The sequence below is a fragment of the Gambusia affinis genome, linkage group LG08 (genome assembly GCF_019740435.1).
Source record: "Gambusia affinis linkage group LG08, SWU_Gaff_1.0, whole genome shotgun sequence".
Lineage (NCBI taxonomy): Eukaryota > Metazoa > Chordata > Actinopteri > Cyprinodontiformes > Poeciliidae > Gambusia > Gambusia affinis.
The window spans coordinates 27,978,692-28,001,117 of NC_057875.1; the positions used below are offsets into that span (position 1 = coordinate 27,978,692).

General features: G+C 40.2%; 1 protein-coding gene across 3 annotated transcripts in view; it reads right to left on the reverse strand.

Annotated features, from left to right (window-relative positions):
* The window catches only part of LOC122835215 (NT-3 growth factor receptor-like), a 33,340-nt gene extending 18,274 nt beyond the window's left edge, over positions 1-15,066 (reverse strand). For 2 of the 3 annotated variants that reach the window (XM_044124068.1, XM_044124066.1), the window contains exon 1: positions 13,376-13,818. In XM_044124068.1, coding sequence (XP_043980003.1) covers positions 13,376-13,662 — 287 coding nt within the window. In that variant the 5' untranslated portion in view covers positions 13,663-13,818. Of the gene's footprint in view, positions 1-13,375; positions 13,819-14,995 lie in introns of those variants that run through there. The other variant, XM_044124067.1, reaches the window with a different exon arrangement.
* Between the last annotated feature and the right edge of the window lie 7,360 nt (positions 15,067-22,426).

Sequence of the window (22,426 nt, forward strand, 5' to 3'; positions counted from 1 at the left end):
GCTATTCTGCCTCTTTTAAATGTTGCAGGGACCCCTGATTAATTATTATTATTATTTTTTTTACTTTAAAAAAAAAACTTCAGCTATGGGGACTGTGGATGTGGAACATCTATGCTGCTGTTTATGTTACCGGCCTCAGACCTAGGGGAAATCTGGGCCGGCACAAGCGATGCACAGGCAGGATGCGCTGTGGATCTGTGAATGATGAGGAACAGACACGTTAATACGTTGTGCCTGGCTCTGCTGGCAGCGGTTTATTATTGACTGCAACAGTCTTAAACATTCAGTCATTCCATTTAAACACAAATATCAAACACAAATATCAAACTATCCTTGCTTTGAGAATATCACAAAACATCATAACATGGGGATAGTATTCATGTCAAAATACACTGTCATAGCCTTTAACTTCAAAACAGCTCAAAATACAATTGACCTCTTGGTTTACAATATTGTTAATAACCTGAGTAATACAACAAATACTCTTGTAAAATAAAATAAAGTGCAACATAATAACCCATTACATGTGTCTGTCTCTGAGTGTATATGTCTTTCATTGCAAAATAAACTTAATGTTCATCAAAATAATAACTTCCCATCACCAAAGACAGTAATAAATCTAATGCCCATTCATACCTTCAGCCATTGGCTCAGATACAAAAAAATAAACATAAAACGGACACTATATTCTCTTTCACATACACATCTGTACATCCCATGTGTTCTCTGTAATCAAGCCGTTAAAGAACTACTAGCGGTAGCCATTATTCGACTCGACAAAACAAAACAAATACTTATCAGAACTCGGATCAAGTTCTCTCAAAATGTTACTCTAATATCACAGACAGTTCACATTACTTTCAACATCTTTAAGAATGTTTAGGAATAGTTAGAAATAGTACCTGTGAATGATGAGGAACAGACACGTTAATACGTTGTGCCTGGCTCTGCTGGCAGCGGTTTATTATTGACTGCGCATGCGCGGGCAGAGACCATAGAAGTTTCCTCGTTTGTTCATTCACTCACAGTAGCGCCCTCTACTGACTAGGTGGTCATCGACATGAGTCAGTAAATGTTAGAAAGTTGTTCTAATCATCTTAAAATAAAATAATCTTTTCAAAAATGGGGGTGTCTGTTTTAGTAAAACATTAATTTCTAGACCCACTACACTCTCCCCCACTTCAAGAGATGTCTCCGGACATCTAGAACTACACCAACAAGAAATAACCTAGACAGGTAACAGTCTAGGAGAAGTCATCTGTCTAATGAGTCCACACAGTCGGAGTAGGGTAGTAGTCTGGTCCAAGTAAGACGGGGTATGGAGTCATGGGGTAAGGAACAAATGGGAACATAGCATTCCGTGTCCCCAGGGCTGGTATGATGGCTGCCCAAATTGGTCATAAGTGAATCTCTCTCTGGGTTGTACCCTGCGGGTGGACCTCCTTAAGAGCTCTCCACCTTGTGACTCTCTATCAGGCTCAACCATCCCCTCTGGCAGTCCTTGACCTGTATCATCTGCTCGATCAACTGTTCCAGTTTGTTCATGGACATTCTCAGCAGACGGTGTGTCATCCTGTAGTTGTGCTGGTGCTGATGCTGGTACGACAATGGGAGCAGATTCCATTTGCTGGTACTCAGCACCTGAAGCTGATGCACGTCTTTGAGGTTGGAATTCTTGTGCCCCTACTCTGAGATTGCTGAGTGTATCAGATGGAGGCTTCTGATGTCTGATTGTTCTCCTTGTATACACAGGCAGCCGTCGGGATTGTACACATATCCCTCCTCTTCAACAGAACCATCAGAATCTTGCTCATCTACTTCTCTGCTGCTCATCTGCTTGTGTCTCTGCTTTATTTGTTGCCGTTGTGCATGACAAGATTGCTCATCTTGTTCGAATGGCAAGTCATTAACAGATAAGAGAAGGTTACGATGGAGTACACGGGTAGTTTTGTCTCCCTTTTCAGCTTGAACTTTGTACACAGGGCTTTCCCCCATCCTTTCAATAACTCTGTGCACTGTCTTCTCCCAGTAAGCACGGAGTTTGCCAGGGCCACCTCTCTCTGAGAGGTTCCTGATAAGCACGCGTCTCCTGGCTGAAGGGTAATTCCTTTAACACCACGGTCGTAGTATTTTTTTCCTTTAGCTGAGCTGTTACGACTATTCTCTGAGGCTATCCTGTAAGCCTCTTGCATTCGAGTAGCCCATTTCTGTGCATATTCCTCGCGACTTGGCACTTCTTCCTCTGTCCCCAGGTCAAAGACTAAGTCGATGGGCAGGCGTGGGGCTCTTCCATAGAGGAGAAAGAATGGTGAATAGCCGGTGGCTTCATGTTTTGACAATTATTGTACGCATGGACTATATGGGGCAAATAATCTTTCCACTCAGTTTTCCTTTCCTCTTGGAGAGTGCGCATCTGTAACAGCGTTCTATTCAGCCGTTCGACCGGATTCCCCTGCGGGTGGTATGGGGTAGTACGAGAGTGAGCAATGCCAGACAGCTGTTGGAGCCGCTGGAATAGATTATTCTCAAACTCCCGACCCTGGTCATGGTGCAAAATCTGAGGGTAAGAGAAACGGGGAATAAAATCACTGAAGATTTTCTCAGCTGCTGTCTTGCCTGACTTGTTCTTAGTTGGGTACGCTTGCGCAAAGCGTGTAAAATGATCGACCAAAACTAATACATACTCAAATCCTCCCTTACTTGGCTCCAGATGAAGGTAGTCAATAGAAACGAGCTCAAATGGAGCACTAGTTGTAATTGACCCCATAGGCGCTTTTTCCGGGACAGTGGGTTTTTTCTGCTTTATGCAGGAGCACCGGCGAATGACATAGTCTTCTATTTCCCGCTGCATGAATGGCCAATAGAACCTTTGTCTTGCTAGGTGGATGACTTTGTCAGCTCCGACATGTCCCATGTCATCATGCAGGTGTTTGAGCACGGTCGGCTTTAGCTTACTTGGGAGAACGAGCTGTTTCCATTTTCCTGTCTGTCTGTACAGAATTCCTTTGTCAAGTTTGAGTTTGGTCCATTCATGTACAAGTCTCCTTGTCTCTTGTCCCATCTGTCTTTTATCTTTACCATTGGGGTTCCATCCACTCCTCTTCAGTGTCATCACCTCATTGATCGATTCATCCTCCATTTGAGCAACTCGGATGTCTTCTGGGGTGATGATGGGGACTGTCATAGAGGCGTCGTCTTCATCACCAGAATTGAGATGTAGTGCAGCCATCCATGGCACATCCTTCTCAGCTACAGCCTTGCTCCCCTGCCATATAGTGGAAACAACTTCAGGGGGCAGGGTTTCAGTGTACTCTGATACATGACCCTTCAGCTGTACTGGATAACGTGACAGGGTGTCGGCGTCAGCATTCGCCTTGCCTGGCCTGTATTTTATGGTGAAGTGAAAATCTGCCAACTCACCCACCCAGCGATGTCCAACAGCATTGAGCTTGGCTGTACTTATGACATAAGTAAGGGGTTATTATCTGTATACACGGTGAACGTAGGTGCATAATAAAGATAATCCCGAAACCTGTCACAGATTGCCCACTTCAAGGCCAAAAACTCAAGCTTACCAGAATGGAGGTGGTAATTTTTTTCAGCTGGTGTAAGTGTTCTTGATCCGTAAGCAATCACACGAAGTTTGCCTCCCTGCTGCTGGTAGAGCACAGCCCCCAGCCCTTCATTGGATGCGTCAGTGTTCAGTACAAAGGGCAAATTATAGTCGGGGTAGGCCAAAACAGGTGGATTGGTTAGCATGTCCACAAGGCGAGTGACAACAGCAGTGTGTTCATAAGTCCACTGGACAGGTGTATTGGAGAGGAGCGGCCCAGGCTTCAACACTTTTTGTTTGGCTGGGGTGCTTTCACCTTTGACAGGTTTCTGGCTTGGCTGCCTGGTACCCTCTATGAGTTGAAACAGAGGTCGTGCGATTCTTGAGAAGTCTTGTATGAACGATCTATAATAGCTAAGGAAGCCTAACAGACCCCTGACTTCCCCCACATTCTTCGGCTCTCTCTCTTTAAGTTGCAACACTGCTTCCAGATCTTTAGGATCTATCTGGATACCTTCACTTGTCACTAGGCGCCCAATGTATCGCACTTGTCGTCTGAACAGCTCGCATTTCTTTGGGCGTAGCTTAATGCCATGTTCCCAGAGTCGACGGAGCACCCGCCTCAAGTCCTCCACGTGGTCATTGAATGATTTGGAAAACAAAGTACATCATCCAGATAAGGGGAGCAGCATTCGCCCCTCATGCCATCAAGTCGCCCTCCATACATCTTTGAAAGGCCGGGCGCAGGTAAGGCCAAAGGGGAGGCGAAGCCACTCATATAATCCCCAAGGGGTACTGAAGGCGGTCAGATGCCTGGAACTCTCATCGACAAAACCCTGGTGGTAAGCACTGCCCTGGTCAAGTATGGAGAACCAGGAGTAGCCCCCCAGGTTGTCCAACAGGTCTTGAATGCGCGGAGCGGATGACGGTCTGGGACAGTTTTACGATTTAACGCCCTATAGTCGACACACAGACGTAGGCTCTTATCTTTTTTTCGGACGCAGACCACGGGGGATGAGTACGGTGAGGTGGACTTTCTTATCCAGCCATGGTCAAGTAATTTCTGCACATATTCTTTTACTTCTCCATACAGGGGTTTTGGGATCGCATTATAGCGCTTTTGGACAGGTGTCTCATCATTAAGCTGGATTTTGAGTTTCAAATTTGGGATGCAACCGATGTCAGCATCATCCTTGGCAAAGACATCTGATTCCTCATATAACATCTCTCTGGCAATGTTTTGTTCATCCTCTTCGAGGTGTGACAAGTCAATAGGTGGATGCCATTTTTCTCTAATCAGAGCAGAGCAGGTTTGAGCAGTGAAACTGTTTGTCTGCTTCAGGTTGCTGGGAGAATGGGTAATTGGTTTTACCTCACTAATTCCCTCAATTGTGCCCAATATGGTTCTCTGTGGCAGATAGATGTCATGTTTGGTGAAGTTCTGAAGGGGGATTTTTGCTATTTTTGATGAGCCTGAGGGGACATCGACTAAAGTAGGAAGGGGGTCTAAACCCTCAGGACAGTTGTTCTCTAGGCTGGGCTCAAATAGCATTGTTCCACCCTGTGGCCATGCTCTGACTCTGCACCTCACCTCACAGATTTGACCAGCAGGGATTGTTAGTCCTTTCTTTCCGACTCTTTGACAGGGCAAGGGGAAGGTGTTTCATCAGGGGACAATATCTGGAGGATGGAGATCAGAGTTTCCACTGTTTGTTCACTGAGACTCATGGCTTCCTTCAGTATGGCAGTAATATCTACCTGTTCTTTGTTTTGCTTGATCATCTCTGCAATGACATTGCTACCTAACAGGGGACCATTAACACAACTCTGACTTATTAATATGGGTACTTGAATGTCAATGTGTCCATGGCTCTTACTGCGTATCTGTAAGTCAACATAAGCCCATCCATCAAAAGGAACCGTGGTGCCATTAGCTGCAGATACTTCAAGCGGTTGGTCTGGGAATAGGGATGAGAGTGGCTGTATATTAACAGTGGGTAGTGCTTCCTCTACCCATGCTCTCCCCACCATGGTCACCTGAGCCCCTGAGTCAAGCAGCATTTGGAGTGGGACACCATTCATTGCACATGAGACCATACATCGCTTGCCAATTAATTGTGCTACCCGGTTTCTAGATGTGGGCTGGGACAGCAGTGTAGTTGAGTCTACTGGGTTTGCGGTTTCAACTGAGTTAACCTGTGCTGGAGGCTTGTTACTGGCAACGGTCACAGGCAGCCTCATTCCTGTGACCTCCTCTCGTTTACCGACACCTTTCTCTGCAGACATCCAACTGCTCTATGACCTTCTTGGCCACAAACAAAACAGTGTGGGCAGCTCCTAATGTTCTTTTGCACACACTCCTGACATCTGCCTCTGTTCTCAGCTGATATCTGGAATCGATTTGAGGGCCGGGTGAAGGGGGTACAAGGACTCCCATTGGTCACAGGCTCTAAGGGTTTGACAACACGGGCAACTTGTTGAGCGATCGAGTTCACCTGTGCAGTCAGTTCTAGAATAGCACGGTTAGCCTGTAATTCAGCATCAACAGCGGTTGGTTTAGTCTGGTCAGTTTGAGCCACATTTACAGACACTGGTCGGGTTTTAGACATTGTACCAAGGCGTTTCAACCTATCCGTCTCCTCACTAGTGGACTTAGTGATCTGTTCTAAGAGAAGGTCATCAGTAACCTGTAAGTTTGTTAGAAAAGGTTTCAGGTCACATCTTACATGGCTATTTTTCTCATTTAACCCTTGGTAAAGAGTGTGAAGAAATGTGCCTTGGACAAGTTTTTTATCATAACAAAAATCTGCACCTGGCTGTTGTGACTCAAAAATAATCCTCTGTTTTAGACCCATGATACGATAAAAGAATTGCTGTGGGCCCTCTTTGTCTTGCTGTCTAGCGGTACTAAGCTCTTGAAAAAGTTCGGTTCCGTTTTTGTCTCTAATATGAGAGCGGAGAAACCTTTTTAACTCACTCATAGTAAGATCATCTTTGCTAGTCAACATCTCCCTAAACGTACCAGGTTTAGTTATCTTAAACACAGTGCGAATAACTTCTGTCTCACTAAACCCTTCCAGTAAACCTTGATCCATCTGTTTACAGAGGCTGCTGTAGGACACTTCAGACCCGGTGTCAGAAATCTGACCACCATGAATCTTAAACTCTCTACGTGGAAACAGAGCAGCTACATCAGTGAGTTTTACAACCTGCTCACCAACACTGGAAGATAGGCTGGCACGGCCAGGAAGGGCAGCACATACGCTGTTGGTGGTGGACTTAGCTGGCGATGTGGTGGAAAGGTTCCTGGGAGGTCCATCATTGTCTCTGGCTGTGGTCGGTTGAGGGCTAGGAAAGTCTCTTTCTTCAGGTGATGACAGCAGGTGGCAGCCCATGGATGCAGTAGTCGAACTGATCCGTCGACGAGTGTCTGTATCCTCCTGCTGGGGAGGTGCAGCCTCACTGACTTCTTTCGCTCCCCCGACTGTATCTTCTTCATTCGTGTCTTGTAACAGGTGATCGAGCATGTCGTCAAGGTGAAGAATCTGAGACATGCCTTCATCTTCCATGCCGCTTAGCTTCTCGCTTCTTAAGAAATCGTCAATCAAATCAAACAGTTCTGGTTCACTCAGTGCCATAAGGCCCTCAGCATCCGGCCCCGATCCGTCATCAATTGCACTGGCGATGACCTGTAGTTGACTGATACTCAATGCAAGCAGTCTCTTTCGGATTTTGAAAACCAGCATCCTTCTAGGGGTTGTGGTAGCCATCTTTAACCTCTGTAGCCTCTACTCTCTGGATGACGCACAGCACTGCAGCCTTCCTGAAGTTTTGGACACAGGTCTTCTCTGTAGCAGTTCCCACTCTCTCCACTAGGTGGCGCTGGTGATCCCGGACGAGCCCCCAATTGTTACCGGCCTCAGACCTAGGGGAAATCTGGGCCGGCACAAGCGATGCACAGGCAGGATGCGCTGTGGATCTGTGAATGATGAGGAACAGACACGTTAATACGTTGTGCCTGGCTCTGCTGGCAGCGGTTTATTATTGACTGCAACAATCTTAAACATTCAGTCATTCCATTTAAACACAAATATCAAACACAAATATCAAACTATCCTTGCTTTGAGAATATCACAAAACATCATAACATGGGGATAGTATTCATGTCAAAATACACTGTCATAGCCTTTAACTTCAAAACAGCTCAAAATACAATTGACCTCTTGGTTTACAATATTGTTAAAAACCTGAGTAATACAAACAAATACTCTTGTAAAATAAAATAAAGTGCAACATAACCCATTACATGTGTCTGTCTCTGAGTGTATATGTCTTTCATTGCAAAATAAACTTAATGTTCATCAAAATAATAACTTCCCATCACCAAAGACAGTAATAAATCTAATGCCCATTCATACCTTCAGCCATTGGCTCAGATACAAAAAGTAAACATAAAACGGACACTATATTCTCTTTCACATACACATCTGTACATCCCATGTGTTCTCTGTAATCAAGCCGTTAAAGAACTACTAGCGGTAGCCATTATTCGACTCGACAAAACAAAACAAATACTTATCAGAACTCGGATCAAGTTCTCTCAAAATGTTACTCTAATATCACAGACAGTTCACATTACTTTCAACATCTTTAAGAATGTTTAGGAATAGTTAGAAATAGTACCTGTGAATGATGAGGAACAGACACGTTAATACGTTGTGCCTGGCTCTGCTGGCAGCGGTTTATTATTGACTGCGCATGCGCGGGCAGAGACCATAGAAGTTTCCTCGTTTGTTCATTCACTCACAGTAGCGCCCTCTACTGACTAGGTGGTCATCGACATGAGTCAGTAAATGTTAGAAAGTTGTTCTAATCATCTTAAAATAAAATAATCTTTTCAAAAATGGGGGTGTCTGTTTTAGTAAAACATTAATCTCTAGACCCACTACATTTAGCATTGAGATGCTATTTTACACTAGAATAGCTTCGCTGATAGGCTAACTCCTCTTTGCATAACTTAAACACAACAGTAGAGTTTTTCAGACACTTGCGTTCCTTGTTTAGAGGTGTGAATACAAAGGTTATGGATCAGGATTTTGTATGCAAAAAAAGTGTTTAATTATGTTAGAACACATTAAAATCATAATTAAATAATTGCAATAAAGATGTTGAAGTCCAGGCCCTGATTCAGAAATAAATGCATCATAAATTCATACTACATTTAAGATAATGTAGACAATTAAAATATTAATAACATTAAAAATGGCTAAAACTGACTCTTAGAAGAAGGAGAAACAAATACTTTTATTATTTTTATTATTCCCAAACATGGTGTGCATCAGATTACAGAATCTTATCCAAAGGACTGATGTACTGTAGTTAATTATGATAACCGTTAATCAATTTTAAAATAAACTTGCTGATAATTGCTAAATGAAATAAGGTCATTAATTGCTCAAACACCCAAACAAGGAAGATAATTTTTTTGTCCTGATTCAAGGTTTGTTCCTGTGATAAAGGAAGTACAACATTAGAAGTTAACAGTGCTGTAGGCCTCAATCACTGATACATTAAACAGCCCAGATTTATCTGGAATCTATGAGTTCATGTATAGCTGAAGTTCTCTGACATAATTAATGCATTAAAGACAGGACATATTGATTTTTTTCTTCATTTTTATAATAGATAGCATTTCAAATTTGACATTAGGAAAGGATTGATCCACATATATTGATTTCTTGTCATAATGTCTTTGGTTGAAAGCTGTTAGAAACGCATTAACAAGAGTTATACTGCATGTTCACACATGCAGACAGACTTGCTTATAAAAAGTATGGCAATAAGGTTAGTCAAACTGGTTCCAAAAATACTATCAAAATAAACATGAAGTAATTAAGGTTTTTTTGCAGCAACTTGCAGCACAGCAATGTAAAGGTCAAAGGGCAGCATTGACCTTGGGTTGGACTAACCTGTTCAGCAGAATCACACATGACTTTAGACTGGGAGCAAAACCAAAATCACAGTTGAACTCAGTTCAGTTAGATTGCGGTTTTCTTAATGCCAAAAACAAAGCATGTGTAAAACTTAACTAGGTTTCCTCCGATAATCATTATGGCCAGCAGGAATGTAGGATCTGTACATTATATATGGAATTATTATTATGTTTCAGTTACACAGTAAAATCCAGTAAAGTGTCAAATAAGCAGTGTCGTAGCATGTGAACTCTATAAGGGTTAATTCAACAACATTAAGTGTAATGTGTGTTGGTGTTGGTGTAAAATCAACCTGAGAAACAGAGAAAGAGAGAGAGGGAGGAGAAGAGACAGATACTCAGGAAACTTGCATTAATATTCAATAAATTCATGACTTCTAAACGGTCATTAAATTGACCATATGTATAACTGACCTCTACTGTAGCTAATGCTCTTCATGTGAAATGAGGTTTGTACTTCACAAAAGTTCTTACTGATAACATTTTATGGTAACTTCATTCATAAGGTAGCAGAGGTGGTCATTATTGATTATTGGTATTTATTTCTTTTTCACATTTTAGCAACAATAGTAAAAGCTTTAAATGATAATTATCTTTATCAGCTAATTTATTAATTTAAAATAACATTTATTTTTTCAAGGAGAGGTTCTGTGAAAATAGAAAAGTGGACTGCTGACCCTAAACTAAGATATGGAATCTCTTAAATATGATGTCTTAACCTGCTGATTTATTAGAAAGATATCTATTCTACCAACAAATAACGTTACAGTTCCTACTTAACCTTCAACCAAAAGGAGCCAGTCTGATTACTAATTTATATACATGTGAACTGGAGAAACATCTTTACTTTAAAAACAAAGTTAAAGGTTGATGACCTCTGTGACTGCAGGATCAAATACATCAGGAATGAATATGATGCCTAAAGGAAAAAAGTTTATAAGTTATTTGTTCACCACATCATGGTAGCAGTGTCGGACAATAACAAAGTCTTTCTGATCCGTTCATCCTCTAATATTCTTTTCCCAAATTAACAATTACCTAAACAATAAAACACTGAACTGTGCGTCCAGTACACTGAACAGAAACACCGTTCTCACTACTGCAGCTGACAACGGTCCTTTAGCAGTATATGAACAGCAGTAGTGAGTTTGACATGTTTTTAATCTATGATGTATTATTTCCGCATTAATTATGTGAGCATTAAAATAACATAACTGTTGGTGTGTGTTCAGCATTGTGGTCAGCTCATTATGGGTCACAGCAATAACCTCACGGTGTGTCAAAGTATACTTCATACATTATCTGCTGTAGACCTGGGCATTTTACAGCCACCATCCATCCAAAGGTTGTCAGCTCACACACAACCTTTGGGATGAGTTTTTAAGACAAGTGTAAATCCTAATAATCTGATAAAGATGTGAAGAATACTTTTATTTTGAAGGCTACTGCTGCTTTCTTGATGTCATCAGTGGACTTATGTGGCCCAGCAAATGAGCTGAATCGCTTTCAAGAAGTTAGCTTAGCCCTGTGCAACTACATATGTCGGCTAAAAATATTAGACGTGGAATGCAGAGTTTTGTACAGAAGAGGACTTTTAAGTGGACCTGATCCTCTTCCATAACTTTTAAACAAGACATGGACTTTAATATACATCTGTTTTTGCCAAAATCTGTCCTGGTGTTTCAAGATTACAACTTCAACTACCATCATGAAAGGAAACACAAAGGGAGGTACATGGGTTGAGCGATATAGAGCATACATGAGCATCAGAAGACTCATGTAGCTACTGAGAAAACAACAAAGATGTTTTTATAAAGCTCCAGTCATCCAATGATGGAGCAGTCAGGATGTTATATACTTATCTTTGTTCGTTTATTAACAAAACACTTAGCAGAACATCTGACAGCTATGTGGCCAATGAAAGGCACTACAAAAGGAAGTGATTTGTTCACACTGGTTAATGCCGGGACTAAAATGGGACAAACTGGTAGATGTTACCACTGATGGCTGTGCAGATTGGACTGGGGCAAATTCTGGACTTTAGATCAATTAATTTAAGTCAATTCAAACAAACCAAGAGCAGAACCTATGATTGCATTGAATCATTCATCAAGAGATGTTGTGCAGGTGAGTCTTTAAATGAACCACGCTGTTGATGCTATAACTAAAATAGGTCGTTTCGTCAGGGTAAAAGATTGGAATTGCAGACAGTTTGTTTCACTGTTGGAGGAGCGTGATGGAGAACGTAGCGACAGAGGCTACCCAAAAATCAGCTCTGGGATTCAGAGACGTCTCCGGCTGGACGAGGTTAATAAAACACTTTGGGGCTTGAACGCAGAGACTCAGGAGTTTTGTGAAAAGAAGTGCAGATCTGGCCTTTGGTGTCGATGTGATTCATTAATGGAGGAAGCTAACTAGTTCTCAATAAACAAACAAAAACACAATCCAGTCATTGCTTATTTTTTGCATGAAATAAGTGTGATGTTGGTTTTTGAAAACGACTTAATAAGCTTGATTCACTTCATCAATGTTATTAATGTAAATTTAAACGACCATTTTACATTTAATAAAGAGAGAAAATTAAAATTTCTAAATAGTTTTTGGGACTTTACATTAAATAATATCTGCATATAGGAAAATAATCTCATAGAATTTATAGTTGCCTACCCCAGATCTGTTGCAATAACATAAAATTCTCTACATTTTCAGCTGTCACCACAGTCTGATTCAACACTTCCTCTGTAGCATCCTTTTGGTCAGCTTTATTATTGGTAGCATAACCTCCTTGAATTTTTACTGTTTATAATGAATAAGAAAGTCAAAGTGAGTGTCCAGTGCAATAGAAAACAGCAGCCCAGAGGTGAGATTCAAGTTAGGTTGAGAGGTTCCAGCTGAGCAGAACTCTGCATCGGCCCGACCTGGTTCTATGGTCTGTGGTTCCGGCAAAGCTAGAAAGAACATGCAGTGATAGAAAAAGCCAAAATAATTTGCCCGTAAAATAATTCCTTAAATTGTATTTTTTAAATGTACCTTGTTTTTAATATAAAAGCAAAAATGTTGATTCCTGTGTAACAATCATTTAGTGATGACTCTTCAACAAAAAGTTGAAGAGTCTGATTGTTTGGAGCTTTATTGGACTTGTACTGGTCTCCTTTGTGAGATTCTTTAATGGCAGCCTTAACAAAAACAGAGTATATCTTTCCCGGTGAATAAGATGCCGTTTTAGAAAGTAATATTTCATATTAAAAAGCCAAAGAAATAAAAGACGGGAGTACCAGTTGAGTGAAATGGACAGTTTGTGGAAAAACTGGGAAATAATCCTTTGACTATCTGCACAGCTGAAAGACTTCACTTTGGTGCCCTCTTTTTTTAATAAATTGCAACATAGGAGTAAAAGCTTTACTTTAGTTTCTTTTTAAGCTTTTTATGAAAATAACTAAAAGCCTAAATATGTTTTTCCAAATGAAATGAGAGACTGGCAAACTAACAGGAGCCATGTTGGGCTAATACTAAGATTCCATTATGAGCAGAGAAGACATTGGACAGCATCCTGGCTTTGGTTTCCTTTACTTTTTGTTTTTCCTCACCATCAGCAGAGTCCTTAAAAAATGTAGTGATATTTCGAAATGAAGGATTTCTCAACATTATTTTTTTATTTCACCCTAAATGAGATCAAATTGAATAAATGTGAAACAATTTTGTGTGACTTAGTAAACTCCTACAAACTCAACTTTTCTTTCTCCATTCTTTATACAGTTTATGAAGATGTAAATAAACACAGACAGAGTTACGACCTGCTGCTGGTGAATTGGGTCTAAAAGAACTCTTACATGCTGGTGATGTTCTGGAAAAGGTCTGCGATGCTCTCGCTCATATTCTCCGCGCCCGCCATGTGGAAAGACAGCAGCTGAGAAATGCTGCTGTTGTCCGACTTGTTGCAGTAGATCTCGGTGGAAGAGCAGGTGCAGGTGGGCGGACAGTCCAGCAGGGAGCTCAGGCTGCTGTGGAACAAACAGACCAGCAGAAGGAAAACCTTCCAGCGGCTGCAGATCCTCAGAGTCTGATCAAAGGAACGTGTTCTCTGGACCTCCGTGTCGGGATCACTAACATCCTTCATCTTCCTGCACTGCTCCTCTCTGTGGAAACAATGAAAAGAACTTTTCCTCAGTTTATCTGGCAGAAGCGGCACTTTCCTCTCTCAGCACAGTTCAAATGTCAGCAGAGAGAGCCTCTCCTCGTCCATGGTTCCTGTGTGGATCATATCTGTAGGAATGCAAAGACACTGCAGGAAAAACACGAAGAGTCTTCCAGGTTGGCTACATGGCTGAATGGGATCTAAGGGTTCAGACCCCATCCCTCTGCTTTTCTCTTCTGTCGTTCATCCTGGCATCTCCATTTCTCCCCTCCCTCTCTGCCTCAGCTGATATTCCCACTGAGTCCCTGTTGTCACCATATGGTGAACTCTAAGCTCCACCTACACACCGAGGCCCATGGCTTTCCAACCAATGAGGCACAGAGGACAGAAATGAACAGAATTTAAAAAAGCAAAAGGATATAAATATCCCAATGAATAATTCAATACACTCAAAATACGCAAATTAACTTACTTTCCCTCATGTTTTGTTATTTGATTGACTCTCATATATACATATTTAAGGTCATGATGTGTATGTCTTTTAATTATAATTATTTTCCTGATTTTCCTTTTACTTAGATATGCATTTACAGTTGAAACCAGATATTTACATATATTGAATCAGAAGACACAAACACATTTTGTTCTCACTGTCTGAAATTAAATCAGAACAAACTTTAGTTATTTTAGCTTAGTTAGAATTATCAAATTGACATCTGCCTCCGTAAAGCCAGAAAACATGGCGAGAACATTTTTTAGAAATATTTTTGTAACTGTCATTGAGTTCAGAAATGTACATACATGTGATCAGTATCAAAGGTAACGGTCTTTTAAAATGTATGACTTGGATCAAACCTTTTGGCTTTCCAACCACAAGCTTCTCACAGTAACATCTTGGAGTTCTGGCCATTCCTCCTGACTGAACTGGTGGAACTAATGAGGATATTTTGTAGTCAGGCCCTCAGGTTTTGCCACAAACTCTCCTAATAATTGAGATCAGAGCTTTGTGATGACCACAGACCACAGGAAATGTCTCTAAAAAGGAAGATCTTTGTCCTGCTGTGAGATTCCATACTGCAGAGTGTTGTTTTATGTTTCTTTTGAAGTAAATGCTTCTTCCTTGCTGAGTGACCATTTAGCTCAGTCACGTTTCACTCTGTCTTACCAGCTTCAGCAGCATCTTCATCAGATCTTTGACTTTTGTTCTGATGTCAGTCTACACCTTTCAGACCAGAACCCTCATCTCTGGGACACAGAACCCGTCTCCTTCCTGAACATTAAGATGGTTGGACATTCCCATCATGACTGTACTTACATGATGCGGTACCCTCAAGCATCAGTAAATTGTTCCTAAGGATGAACCAGACTGGAGCAGCTGCACAAACCTTCCTGATATCTTGGTTGATTTGTTTGATTTTTGTTTCCTTAAACCCTGAAAACTCTTAATGGGGAAGCATTTACAAAGGTTTTGATTTTGGTTGGGATCTGGGGTTGTTTGAGTTTGGTTTTGAATTTTTGTTATTTTTGCCAGTTTTGGTGTTTCTTAAGTCTTTTTTCTGTTCTAGTGTATCACTTTTCTTCAGTCTAAGTGAGTGTTTGAATTATTTTCTGTTCCTCTGTGCCTCCTTCTCTCTCCTTTCTCCCCCTCAGTCAGCTCCTGCTCTCACACCTGTTCTCCATTTACTCATCAGTCAGGCCGCTGCTTCCACGCCCTTCCTCCCAATATTTAAACTCCTCTCTTTCTGTTAGTAGTTGCCAGTTCGTTTTGTTATCTAGCCACAGCTTGGCACTCTCCTTGTACAAATAAATTTCTTTAGAAAAAACAAAGATCCTACAGAGAAGAATGGTTGAACTCATCTGAACTGCTGTGCAAGTTCTCTTAATATGCATTAAAATATGATAACAAAAGATAAAGAAATCCTATTACATGACAGTGGACATATTTTTCTCTTTTAGTAAATTATTGGAAATAACTACAGTGCTGGGGCCAGAGTGCTTATCATGCTTTTCGATAAACAAAGGGGTTTGGCCCTCTGTCATTGAGAGGATATTAATCAGATGGCATGACTTCATAATGTACCCATGACAGTAATGCATTATGGGAGAATTATTGATTCATAGTGACCGGTTAATGCACTGCTTTTCGACTAGGCTATGTTTTTATGAGACATAGATAAGAGTAACCTATTTCTATCCCTACACACACGTACACCCTCACACACATGCTCTCCCTTTGTGTTTAATCACTGATCAGTAATTGTGACCAATTAACTTGCTTAGGTACTCCTTGATGATTTTGTAAGCCCAGTGTTCTGTTATGTTGTATGCAGAGTATTATAGAAAATGCTCCACATGAATGCTGAGATGAATGGATCACAAGTCTGTTTCTGCCTTTAGGACTTTTATGTTCTCGATCAACTCCTCGTACAGTCTAGAGTCTGAGTCACCCTTTGTTTGTTTCAGAGGTTGTGAATCAAAAGGAATATTAACCATTTCTGATCCATCTTTTTTTATGTTTTGTTCTTATTATCTCTGTTTAGGATTTTGACCTAAAACCAAAAATAAGATCAAGGTTTTAAGATCCTATGGTTTTGAGATTCTAACAGAGATTTAGCTCAAACAGAGTGTAATTTTCACATCACTGTATTTTGGTGATTTTTTTATTCAGTGGAAATCAACACACAAAAAAAAAGACTTAATTATTTTTTTCAGAATACAAGTCCATGGCTTATTACATCTAGTCCTGCAAAACTAACACAGAGGCACAAAAACCACAGTTACACACCCTAATGGAGCCTTATTTCCTATTATAGGTGGAGCAGGAGGTTTCCTGCCTGTCTGGGGCCTTTCATTTGTCCTCAGGGCCTCCTGTGGGTCTGTGTAGAAGAGTTGTGGCCTGCTAAACAGCTAAGCACATCAGGACACAGCCTGAAACCACATGCATCTAAAACCACCAGGAGCAACTCAGGAGCATTACTGGATTTAATGTATGACTGGTTTAATACGCAGTACATCATCATGTAAGACACACAAGCACTCTGCTGGTTTGTAGTTTTTTTTTAACCAGCGAAACAAAAGCATGGAAATGGTAGCTAAAAGAAAAACAGAGATTTTCTACTTTCATTGTAGTTCTTAAATAGTTTCTAAAAAATGTCAGATAATCCATCCATCCAACCATCCAACCATCCAACCATCCATCCAACTATCCAACCATCCATCCATCCATCCATCCATCCATCCATCCATCCATCCATCCATCCATCCTTCATCTATACCTGCTCATCCACAGCGTTGTAGAGGGTCTGGTCCTTGTCTCCAGTGGTCATTGGGTAACAGGTAGTGTACTGGACAGGTTAGTCCATCTCAGAAGAAACTTTTTTTTTTTAACAGATGCATTTTACTATCTGACTAATTGGCTTGAAACTGGTCCAAAGTAGTGACTCCAAAATGATTGTATACCAGTAAGATCAGTGGTATACATCAGTCTGTAGAAATGTTTTTGCAGCTGTCAATAAAATGGAAGGGCAGCACAATGTGCATGTGCTACTGTCTGCTGTATATAACCGAGATGTGTCTCACCTAATGTAGGTCAATCAGTTGAGGCCTGTGAACTTCTTTCCACAAATCAGAACAAGAGCCACACAGTGGTCCGTTGTGCATACATGTCTATAGAATAGAAAGATGTATGAAACCAAATTTAGAGAGTTGAGCACGTGTAAGAAATCTTTCTAATTTTGGGTTGTGAATATTTAAAGATAAACCTTCGGAATTAGAGCAGACTGTAAACAAAGATTTCTGGTCCGGCAGTATCTGAGCTCACAACTTTGTTTCTAAAAGAATGACGAAAAATAAACGCACTCCTAAATTTTGTGGAAAGTCTTTCTAGAAGAGCTGAAACTTGTGTAGCTGCAAACGGTGAACCCATGTCATACTAGACACTAAGAATGCAGGGTCACTCATGTGTGTGTGAAGACCTAAGCAAGTAGAACAAAAACAGCCTTCATCGTCCAGCAAAGGGAAAATTTATAGTTTTGACACGATAGTATCAGTCTCACTGCTTTATTGAAGCTTTGCACGTTTATTTTTTTAGAATATGTGCAAACAAATTCAGAAAACAGAAAAGTGTGCTGGTGTCTTGTGTAACCCTGTGATGATTGGTCTTTGGCGTTTCCATGTCAACAATAAGGATGCATGGTGGAACTCGTCTTTTAGTCGTACTCAACTACAATCACTAATCATACAAACATATACTCAGAGTACAGTTTGTAAAGGTCTTCTCTACAGTCATTTTCTAAAGGCAGACTGGAGTTGGGCAAAGCATAGAATTTTCTCTATCTGCTTATCTTTCTTCATACTTTTAGCTCAAACAAACTTATTTATATCTCAGTGATTGGATTAGCTCACTTGCTATCTGATGCCCCTGGGAGCTGGAAAGACAGATGAGTGCATTTAGGACATAATGTTTAAATGCTTGTTGTGATTTCTTATATAAAAAGAAAACACAACCATGTAGAACAACACACTTTCCCACATACACACATTTAACAGCATTACTGACTGTGTTATGCCTCTGGCGGTAAAAGCCATCAACTTGTAGCCATTAAAAAGGTTTTAATGGACCAGACCAACAATCAACCATTTCTGAAAATCAAAACATACCCATGTTTCTGTTATCCCTGATATAACATCTCCTCATGTGCAATGCATAGAATGTCTCATTGACCACCGCTGGTTCCTCGATCATCTGAAATCCAAAGGTGATGTTGGTCCATTTTCATTTCATTGAGCTGCTTCACATTGGCTAGAAAATAGTCTTGAATGTTTTCTGCATTTGTTGTTACTGCAATCATGATCTGATTCTAAGAAAAAAAAAAAAGGAAATTATTCCCCGATTTCACATTACTTACTCGGCCACATCCTCTCCCAGCCTTTCCTCTTCCTCCCTAAGAACTTGGTTATCGTAATTTTTACTATCAAAATCTCTTAGTGTGTTTCCTCTTCTCCTTAAACACCACACAGCCCACTCCTTTGGACCCATGTCTGCTTTTTATCCTTTCATGTACTTTATCTGCTGATGCTTAGCTTGATCAATTTATCTCCCTCTTTACTCTCTTTCCTGTTCCTTGTTTTGCACTTCTGCTTCAGGCTTCCTCAAGCCTTACCACCAAAACATTACATTCACACAACTACCTGAGACAGCACAAACTACACCACACAAACAAAAAAAATATATATACAAAATGTGCATTTTTTGTGTATTGTTGTGCAAACTGGTATATTGAGATCTTTCCAGTTTCATATAGAATTCACATAAATGAGAGTTGATATTTGACAATTGAAAAGAAATAATGATTCTTTGATTGGTGATTAAAAATTGAGTATTTTGTGAAACAAGCATGGTTTCCTTTTTACAGAAGTGAAATGGAAACAAATTATGATATTAAGACGGATTCAATACCCACATTAATTTGATTGTCCACAACTTATCTTAAAAATTTTAATGATGCTTTATTTAGCAAGCTTTTAGCAGGGTCAAGCAACAGTAAGAATTTTCAACAATCAAATGTTATACATTTAGAAATCACATGCTAATCAACTCCCTGGCCCTAACCACTGTCACTATTTCTATGGGAGGCTTTGGGAAGCAGTTCATTCATACCCCAGATGATAGGCAGATACCAGCAACAGGTGACCTAGCAGACCTTGGTGGAAGGTTGGAAGATATTTTAATGGTTATCTTATGGATGAGTTAAAATGGCATCCTTGGAGCTTGTATCTAGATACTAAAATTAATCTAGCCCAAGTGCTGGCTGTTAAATAGAGAGAGTGTCCGTTAACAGGTGTGGTTTTTGGGGTTATGCAGCTGCAAGGCTACTCAGCTGATTGCTCCACTAACTGAAAAAGGTTATCAACATCTGGATTGTAGGTAGTGAATTGGCTAGATGAGCTTCTCTCGACACCAGCTTAAATAGATTGTTCCAGTAATTCTAGTCAGAGTAAGAAGCACTAGGTTTAGGAACTTTCCGGAACCTTTAGATGAAGAGCAGGTCAATAGTCAGTCTTGATTCGTAAAGGAACAGGACAGGACTGGGTATTGCACAACAACAATATATATTCTGCCCTGCTACAGAGCACAACAGCATTTACTTTTCCTCTGTTGCTTGGCTCAGTTCTTCTCTGAGAAGGTCTGCCATCTCTCAGCTGATGGCTGCTTCTTCCTGAAGGAGATCCATGTCAGGAGTTTGGGTGCTGCTCACAATGCTGCCCCTTTGTCAGTCCATGGCTGACATGGATCTTCTTCTTCTGTTCCCTGAGAAGAGTAATCAAATGTTAAAACACCTGCATGTAGACCAAAAACACAGACACACTAATGTGGAAAGGTTATACACCCACAAAGAACTATTTAAATTAACAGGCAAATTTACTTTACATGCACACAAACATATTTACAGGCTCTTTCTCTCTCTCTCTCTATGTATATATATATATATATATATAGATATATATATATATATATATATATATATATATATATATATATATATATATATATATATATATATATATCCTCTATTTGACCGCAACAGACTATATGAACTATACAAGCTGTGCCATCACTTCTGCCCTTATTGCCCCCTGTAGAGTCATTAGCTCTGATGACATCATTACCCATCCCTGTTCTGCTTGTGTACAAATTACATGAAAACAAAACCATTCCTTTTGGGTTCAGTTGTCTTAAAATGTCTTCTCAACACTTCACTCACTGAGTGTTTTTCCTCTTAATCAGCTCCACCTTTACAGGCTTTATCTTAAATCTTAAACTCATTTTATAGATTTTTTTTAATATTTCTTCAGTTAAATAAAAAAATTAACTAGGAATTTATTTGTTTATATTTCTTTTATGCATATTTTCAAATACTCTACTTACCAATCTTTCCTAAGTGGCATTGATCGTTTTGTTTTGCCTTCTTTTCCTTTTGCCTAAATAGATCAAAGTGCAGATAAAGGTGTAAACCAATCCTGGGTCCTGGTAATCTGTGGTTTGTGGTCGATTTTTTTAACGACGTAATCATTATGAGATATTTTATGCCTATATGTATTGTTCTGAGAAAAACAACAATTCATGTCATTAACCTGATGCTTGTAGACTTCCTTAAATGTACACAGACACATTTCATGTACAGCAACACCCTAAACACAATCCTCAAACCAACTTCCTAACGCATCTCTGTCCATTCTGCTGTGTTAATGGAAGCAGACCGCACATCCAGCCTGCTTTAAATCCCCCTATTCAGTTCTAACTGTTCGCTAATGCTTTCCATCAATTTACTAATGTTCCTTTGCCACAAAAGGCCACAAGTCAGCAGCCCCTAAAGGGCCCCTCCTCACACATTTTCACAACCTCAATAACCCATTAGGTTGCATTAGAGCCTCTTCTGGTGGGATATCCTGACTTCATGGCATAAAAGTAGACTTCCTCAGTTACCTTTTAAGTCTCTGCATATTACCACACATTTCACATTACAAACCATCTCTAATGCACCCATCACATTGTTACCACATCTTACTACAAGAAACTGTTTCCAACTCACTGAATGTATGACAGGCTGCTTTGAATGGTTCTTGTCCCCTGGCACTGAGAGTGCTTGAAGGTTTTAGCTTTCAAGAAAATATTTGTTCAGATTTTCCATATGCCTCTAAGAGTTGGTCCTTGTTACTAATCTGAACACTAAAGTTTATAGGTGAAATCACGTGGAAAAGATTTTGTTTTGAGGTAGTCGCATCAAAATGAGTCTGCTGAGGTGGTTTGGGCATCAAATACACTTTGGAGAGTCCGGTTCCATCTGGAGGTTCTCTGTACAATCTACTGGGCAGACGCAAAACTTGTTGGAAAATCTGTACAAATTTAGCACAGAATATAAATTTGTTTTTGTTTGTATGACAATTTCTTTGTAATAACAATGATTCATTGGAATCATTGTTAAATAGTGGGGAAGTTTGTTGATTTCCCCCTGGAATGGTGCCACATTAGTAAGCCTGTGTGGGTTGAGCAGCAGAACTGAGAGGTGAGGTCATTCCCAGGAAAAACACATCAAATCCTTTCTGCAAAGACTACTTACATTTGTCAAGATATTTTTTCCCATATGCACTTTGCTAACCTCCCCTTCATAAGATGCCACCAAATAATCAGCAGCCTCAAAGGTCTGTGAGGGAGAGCACAGGCAAAGCCATGCAGCAAATAACAAAAGAGCCACTTTTGATGAAGAAATATGGATAAGAATTTGCTGGTGTTCTGGACTAGAAACATGTCCAGGGTGTTTCTACTAAAGGAACCAATAAAATCCATGTGCAAAGCAAACATATTCATTGTATTTCCATACAGCAGTGAATGTAGTATTTTTCAGGTAATAATATAATGGTTGTGTAACACTGACCTAAAATGGATTAAGTTGTTGGCTCAATGAATACATTTGTTTTTACTTAAAAATTTTTTTTTTAAATCACAATAATGAATAGAAAACACGTAGCTCTTGTTTTCTTGCTTATTATATATAAGCAAGTCAACATATTGTTTGCTTATATATTCATTAACACACGTCATTGACACAACATCTCCCGTCTCATAGGACCACCTTCTTTGGATCACTATCAGAATATCAGTGAGCTAACAAGAAGAGCACTGAGATATTTTCACTCTGGAACCTTCGGCCCTTTGACCCTCATCATCTGCCAAGGAGTTCTTAGT